This window comes from Siphateles boraxobius, unplaced genomic scaffold, assembly GCF_051911475.1.
Source record: "Siphateles boraxobius isolate OS27281-9 unplaced genomic scaffold, OSU_SipBor_1 13, whole genome shotgun sequence".
NCBI lineage: Eukaryota > Metazoa > Chordata > Actinopteri > Cypriniformes > Leuciscidae > Siphateles > Siphateles boraxobius.
This window is the reverse complement of record NW_027508733.1, coordinates 24,230,489-24,237,918: the sequence shown is the minus strand read 5'-3', so window position 1 is coordinate 24,237,918 and position 7,430 is coordinate 24,230,489. Positions and strand designations below refer to the sequence as shown.

Here is a 7,430-nt window from a genome sequence, read left to right as displayed (position 1 = left end):
ATACAAAATTGACATTGGTCATTGCTCTTGAGGTTGACATGACAGTTGAGGGTAACATAACCTCTAATTGATATTGATGTTCAGACAGATTGACCCAACAGTCTTTTTATGTTTAAAGACATCTGTTAATAATTAATTGAAAATCTATACATGGTCAGCAATAAGCTAATATAAAAGATCTGATTCTCTGAGTAGCTCTTCACAAACCATCAGCAATGAGAGCTGTTGTGCTTGCCCTGACTGTAGCCCTTGTGGGTAAGTTTTATGTTTTAAACTTAATAAGTTCCTGTATCTCTTTTCTTAAAATATTTATATTTAAGAAAGTAAATTAGAACCTCGTAAAAAAAAAAGAAGTTAAATTAAGTCATTTTCTCATTTATTTCTTTTAGCATGTCAACAGATCAACCTTGGTAAGTAACAAAATTGTAATTTGGTCATTTGTAAATTGCATACTTGCTTAAACTCAACCAAAGAAATACTCTACCATTTTCAGTTCCTGAGTTTGCCCCTGGTAAGACCTATGTGTACAAGTATGAGGCTCTTCTCTTGGGTGGTCTTCCTCAAGAAGGTCTGGCCAGAGCAGGAATAAAAGTCAGCAGCAAGGTTCATCTCAGTGCCGTGACAGAGAACACCTTCATGATGAAGGTATTGACCATTATGTTCAACGCTAAGGAAAAACTAAAACTGTGGTAGCAAGTATTGACTGTTAATAGCAACAATTCCCTTGTTTAAAGTGAAAATATACCTTTTCAGCTCATGGATCCTCTACTCCACGAGTATGCTGGTATTTGGCCCAAGGATCCATTTGTTCCTTCCACTAAGCTCACCTCAGCTCTGGCTGCTCAGCTTCAGATTCCCATAAAGTTTGAGTATGCTAATGGTGTGGTTGGAAAGGTATTCGCGCCTGTAGGAGTCTCCCCTACAATACTGAACCTGCACAGAGGAATCCTCAACATCCTTCAGCTCAACCTCAAGAAGACCCAGAACATCTATGAGCTGCAAGAGGTAAGAAAGTGATCCCAGTATGTTTTTGATCTTTTTTGAGTTCTGCAATCTAATTTTTTTGACTTTTCCTTCAAGGATGGAGTTCAGGGAGTGTGCAGGACCCACTATGTCATCAATGATGATACAAAGGCCAACAACATTATTGTCACCAAGTCTAAGGATCTGAGCCACTGTCAGGAGAGAATCATGAAGGACGTCGGTTTGGCGTACACTGAGAGGTGTGCTGAATGCACAAAGGTAATGAAAAAGGCGAGAAAGACTTGAAATATTTACTCAATATAATGAAAATGCCAAGAGTCAAGTGGTCACATACCTTTCTCCCAACAGAGGGTCAAGAGTCTGATTGAAACTGCATCTTACAACTACATCATGAAACCATCTGCCGCCGGTGTACTGATCGCTGAAGCAACAGTTGAGGAAGTGCATCAGTTTTCACCCTTCAATGAGATCCATGGTGCTGCCCAGATGGAAGCAAAGTAAGATTGATCCTCTGTAATATTTCTCTTAAAAAAATGAATTAACAATATTACTAAATAAATAAAATATTTTTTTTCAGACAAAACTTGACTTTTGTTGAGATTGAGAAGACGCCTGTTGTTCCAATCAAAGCTGATTACTTGGCTCGTGGATCCCTGCAGTATGAGTTTTCAACTGAAATTCTTCAGACCCCCATGCAACTCATGAAGATCAGTGATGCGCCAGCCCAGGTATAATTCAATACTTAAAATCTTTAACAGTCTCCAAGTCTTTGATCCATGATCAGCTGAGTGTTGCCCTTACTCTCTCTAGATTATCAAGGTCTTAAAGCACCTTGTTGAAAACAATGTGGCCATGGTCCATGATGATGCTCCACTTAAGTTTCTTGAGCTCATCCAGCTCCTGCGTGCTGCCACCTTGGAGAATATTGAGGCCATCTGGGCTCAGTTCAAAGACAAACCAGTTTACAGGTACAATGTTTGAGCAATAAGTTCATAACAATATAGTTCAAGGGAAATTTTTCATTATGAATATATTTTGAAAACAATTAATCTGTTAGGCGCTGGCTTCTGGATGCTCTTCCTGCTGTTGGCACACCAGTCATTGTAAAATTCATCAAGGAGAAGTTTCTGGCTGGTGAACTTACCATTCCTGAGTTCATTCAGGCTCTTGTGGTTGCTCTGCAAATGGTCACTGCTGATTTGGAGACCATCCAGTTGACAGCTGTGGGTACATCTTACTATACTCAAAGTGCTGTTCTTTAAATCTTAACAAAATCAAATTAATCATTTCTGTATGTTACTGAACAGAGTTTGGCTATGCACGAGAAAATCGCCACAATCCCAGCTCTGCGTGAAGTCGTCATGCTTGGATATGGTTCCATGATTGCCAAACACTGTATTGCAGTTCCCACTTGCCCTGCTGAGCTCCTCAGGGTAAACACCTCAAGACCTCCATACATTTCTGCCATGAACTTACTATAATATTTTTCTATTATAGTAAATATTATCTTACTAATAATATTTCTATTATTTGTCTAACTGTATGTGCTTCAAACTCCTCAGCCCATCCATGATATTGCTGCAGAGGCCATTTCTAAAAATGACATTCCTGAAATCACTTTGGCTCTGAAAGTTCTGGGCAATGCTGGTCACCCTGCTAGTCTTAAACCCATCATGAAGCTCCTACCTGGACTGAAAACTGCAGCTACTTCTCTGCCTCTTAGAGTCCAGGTTGATGCCATCTTGGCCCTGAGGAACATTGCCAAGAAAGAGCACAAACTGGTAAGTTTCAGACACTGTAGGAATCAATTACTATAAAGTTTACTCACACACTTTCTTCCAATAATATACTAACCTTTTTTACTGCCTCAGGTTCAGCCAGTGGCCCTGCAGCTTGTTTTGGACAGGGCTCTCCACCCTGAAGTGCGTATGGTTGCTTGTATTGTGTTGTTTGAGTCCAAGCCCTCTGTGGCTCTCATCTCCAATCTTGCTGGTGCCTTGAAGACTGAGACTAACATGCATGTTGCAAGCTTTGCCTATTCCCACATCAAGTCCTTGACCAGAATCACTGCTCCGGATATGGCATCTGTGTAAGAACAAATAATTTCTTACATATTTTACTAAAATGAGCACAAGCCAGAGGTAATCATGGTTGTCCATTTCAGTGCGGGTGCAGCTAATGTTGCCATCAAGCTCATGAGTCGCAAACTGGACAGGCTTAGCTTCCGTTTCAGCAGAGCCACTCAGCTGGACTTCTATCATAGTGAGTCTAGCCATTTTTATAAAACAGCTTCAAAATTAACAGTGTCTTGGGTCTTTCTTAAAATGTGTCAAACATTTTTCTGACACATTAAATTGATTCTTACTTCTGTCCCGGTGCAGCTCCTCTTATGATTGGAGCTGCTGGTAGTGCCTACATGATCAATGATGCCGCCACCATCCTGCCGAGAGCTGTTGTAGCTAAAGCACGTGCTTACCTGGCTGGAGCAGCTGCAGATGTTCTTGAGGTTGGACAATCAAGGCGTTTAAAACGAACAAAAACTGATTCATGGTTTTAAAATATTTTCAGCTTTCACTCAGTTGCTCCTTTCAAACAGATCGGTGTGAGAACTGAAGGAATCCAGGAGGCTCTTCTGAAATCTCCTGCTGCAGATGAAAGTGTTGACCGTATCACAAAGATCAAGCGCACCCTGAGTGCTGTAAGTTTTTTTGTCCAACGTATTAAAAAATGTTGTTTTTTTAAATTAATGTTATAAGCATGACATAGGTATATGTATATGACTTCTCTGTTTTAATTCCTCAAGCTCGCAAACTGGAAGACCTTGCCAACCAATCAGCCATTGGCTTCCGCCTATATCAAATTACTTGGACAAGAAGTGGCTTATTTCAACATTGACAAGACCATCATTGAAGAAGCAATACCAGTAATGTTTTGTACTTTGTCTTCCCTCTCATTACCATTTGGTGTGTGATCTGTCTCAAAAAAAGGTTTCTAATAAACACTATCCCCAGATGGTCACTGGACCCAAACCACGTGAACAGTTGAAGCGTGCCCTTAAAGCTTTGCAAGAAGGAGTTGCCTTCCAGTATGCCAAACCCCTGCTTGCATCTGAAGTGCGTCGTATCTTGCCAACAGCAGTTGGTTTGCCCATGGAGCTCAGTTTGTACACTTCTGCTGTCGCTGCTGCAAGTCTCAATGGTTTGATTTTTTCTTAGAATTGTTGATCTTTCCATGGATATGAGGGTGTCACTTCGAAGTTTTATGTTTTTCTGTTCATCCTTCTAGTTAAGGCCACCATTACACCTCCTCTCCCTGAGGAGATTGAGAATATGACCTTTGAGCAGCTCAAGAAGACTGATGTTCAACTCCAGGCTGAAGCTAGACCAAGGTAGACTTTTGCAGCTACATTCATGAAGATGAGATACAATGTACATGACAACAGTTTTACAAACAATCTCCCTTATTCTCATTTCAGTATTGCTCTCCAGACCTTTGCTGTGATGGGAGTGAACACTGCCTTGATCCAAGCTGCTGTTATGGCAAGAGGAAAGGTCCGTACAATTGTCCCTGGAAAATTGGTGGCAAGAGCAGACATTCTCAAGGGCAACTACAAGGTGGAGGCTCTGCCTGTTGAGCTTCCTGAACACATTGCTGATGTGAGGTAATGAAATCTTAGTCAGGCCAGTGTTGCAAACATTCTGAATCAATTCATAAACAATTTAAAATGTTTCTGAAAGTGAGATGTGACCCATTTTTTTTCTTACTCCAACAGCTTTGAGACTCTTGCTGTGGTCAGAAACATCGAAGAGCCCAACGCTGAGAGAATTGTTCCCTTAGTACCAGAGGTTGCCATGGAAAAGGCCCAGACTCATGCTGAGTATTTGGTAAATTTTGAACACACATATGATGGATATGTGTTAGTATGCAGAGCATTAATTTGCTTCAAGTTTTAAAATGGCAAGGCTTGTTATAATATTGAATTATTATTTTCAGTCCTCTGAAATACCAGATGAGACTCCTGTGAGAGCTGCTGCTCCATTTCACAAGACTCTCTGTCTTGCTGTCCCATACATTGAAATCAAGGGATGTGTTGAGGTGCACTCTCACAATGCTGCTTTTATCAGAAATTCTCCTCTCTTCTACATAATTGGACAGCACTCAGCCCGTGCTGCACTGACAAGAGGTATTCATTCAGAGATGATTGCATTGATTAAATTCAAAAATTTGCAGACAAAATAATAATGGTCATTCTTGCTTCAGCTGAAGGTCCTGCAGTTGAAAGACTGGAGCTTGAAGTCCAAGTTGGTCCTAGAGCTGCTGAGAGGCTCCTTAAGCAAATCAGCCTCATTGATGAGGAGACTCCCGAAGGAAAGGCCTTCCTGTTGAAACTGAGGGAAATCTTGGAGACTGAAGACAAAAATGTCCGCGTCTCTTCTGAAAGCAGCAGTAGCAGCCGCAGGAGCCGCAGGAGCCGCAGCAGCCGAGGCAGCAGCAGCAGCAGCAGCAGCAGCAGTTCAAGCTCCTCCATGTCCAGCTCTCGTATGAGTAAGGTGAGGACGTGGAATGTAGCGTGTTGGTTAGGTAACCAATATTTCTGTCATAAACATATTTTTTCATTGAATAATTTTATATGGATTTTTAGACTGTCACCGTCATGGAGCCCTTCAAGAAATTCCACAAAGATCGGGTAACTAATAAAAAGATTATTTTTAATATTATTACTTTAGATTATATCGATTACTAATTACAAAACTTATTTTTTGCTTGCAGTTCTTGGCACCCCATGGTGCTTCAAAGGCAGTAAGCAGTGGAAGCACTGCATCTAGCTTTGAGGCTCTCCAGAAACAGGTGAATCAATTAGTGTCATTAATAACATAAAGGTGATAGTTTGTACTAAAATCCACTTAAATTTATTATGGTTTATGCTTTCAGGCTAATTTCCTTGGAAATTCTCTTCCACCTGTTTTTGCTGTCATTGCCCGTGCTGTGAGAGTTGACCATAAGCTGCTGGGCTACCAACTTGCTGCTTACTTTGACAAGCCAACAGCAAGAGTGCAGCTCGTTGTTACCTCCATCGCTGAAAATGACAACCTGAAGATCTGTGCTGATGGCGCCCTGCTGAGCAAGCACAAAGTCACTGTAAGACTGGAACTATTATCGAAATTAATTTCTCAAGTGAAATAATTTACATCCATACCATCCTTTGAACACAAATGTCCTTCAGGCCAAGGTTGCTTGGGGTCAAGAATGCCAAGAGTATGCAGTCACTGCTAAAGCTGAAGCCGGTGTCCTGGGCGAATTCCCTGCTGCACGTCTAGAGCTGGAATGGGAGAGGCTGCCAATAATTGTCACCACATACGCCAAAAAGTAATGTTCAGCAACACTGAATGACAAATGTATGGAGTAATGTAAAAAAAAATTGTCGAAAATTTAATGGTTATTATCTGTGTATCACGTCCCAATTAGGCTGTCTAAGCACATCCCTATGGCGGCTTTCCAGACGGGCTTTAGACTTGAAAGTGCAACGAACAGTGAGAAAGAGATTGAACTGACTGCAGCCTTGCCAACTCAGAGATCCCTGAATGTCATTGCTAGGATTCCAGAGGTGATTTTTTTTTTTTGTTAAATGATGACTCTCACAGAGATATAATAATTCAACAAATTATTTTTGTTCCTGCTGCTCTAGATGACACTGTCAAGAATGGATATTCGTCTCCCTGTCGCTGTTCCCATCAATCCAGACGGTACTCTTTCCATTCATATTGATGAGGACATTCTCTCCTGGATCCAGAAACATTTCAAGGAAGAATAAGAAATGAACTACATTTTACAGTTTCACATTCAGTTTAACTGAATACATTGCCACTCTTGTGATATATGTAATGTACTGCAATCTGATGTTAATAAATACCCTGCAAGTGTCAGAATTGTGCAAACTGTTTTAATTTTACAATATTACTCAGTACTCATAAAAGGTTTTTTTTTTACACTGACCGAGAGGGGACATGTTTGGTTTGCATAGTTTTGTCGTGTTCATGACATATTAATTTGTGGGAACGAGATAATATGTTGTGGCCAAAATATCATTTTGTCGAGGTAACAACAACATTTTTATGTTGTGGCCACTGGAGATCGGGCGGATGACGTGACGAAAAAAATATTTTAATTAAATTCGGGCGGGTGGCGGGCGATTTCTAGTCTCCGGCTGTCATCAGTAGCGCCTTGTATCAGCGGAAGGCGGGCGGGAAAATTGGTCAAAAACGTTGGTGCGGATGGATGGCGGACGGATGATGAGTTTTGTGATGTGGTTGCGGATGAAATAATAGCCCATCCGTGCATCTCTAGTGGCCACGTAAAGTGAAGTCGTGGCTTTAAGATCCTATGTTGAGGGAATGACATATTTTTCTTGTGGCCATGAATTTTTATGTTGAGGGAACAACATTGAA

General features: G+C 41.0%; 1 protein-coding gene across 1 annotated transcript; it reads left to right on the top strand.

Moving 5' to 3' along the window:
- The first annotated feature begins 215 nt into the window (after positions 1–215).
- LOC143736117 (vitellogenin-like) lies at positions 216–6,796 on the top strand. Its single transcript, XM_077226715.1, has 27 exons — positions 216–259; positions 474–645; positions 754–1,005; positions 1,081–1,242; positions 1,333–1,481; positions 1,562–1,712; positions 1,795–1,952; positions 2,042–2,207; positions 2,292–2,417; positions 2,547–2,765; positions 2,856–3,073; positions 3,149–3,246; positions 3,366–3,490; positions 3,581–3,682; positions 3,788–3,907; positions 3,996–4,182; positions 4,270–4,372; positions 4,460–4,645; positions 4,757–4,868; positions 4,978–5,167; positions 5,245–5,534; positions 5,627–5,671; positions 5,755–5,832; positions 5,917–6,123; positions 6,209–6,351; positions 6,451–6,589; positions 6,671–6,796. Exons 1-27 carry the CDS (start codon positions 216–218, stop codon positions 6,794–6,796), a joined length of 4,068 nt encoding a protein of 1,355 aa, XP_077082830.1.
- The last annotated feature ends 634 nt before the right edge of the window (positions 6,797–7,430 follow it).

Excerpts from the sequence above, each read along its gene's own strand:
- LOC143736117 (XM_077226715.1), top strand. The coding sequence starts at position 216 with ATGAGAGCTGTTGTGCTTGCCCTGACTGTAGCCCTTGTGGGTAA. Across the intron at positions 1,243-1,332 it reads GGTGTGCTGAATGCACAAAG|AGGGTCAAGAGTCTGATTGA; the intron begins GTAATGAAAAAG and ends TTCTCCCAACAG. Across the intron at positions 1,482-1,561 it reads GCTGCCCAGATGGAAGCAAA|ACAAAACTTGACTTTTGTTG; the intron begins GTAAGATTGATC and ends ATTTTTTTTCAG.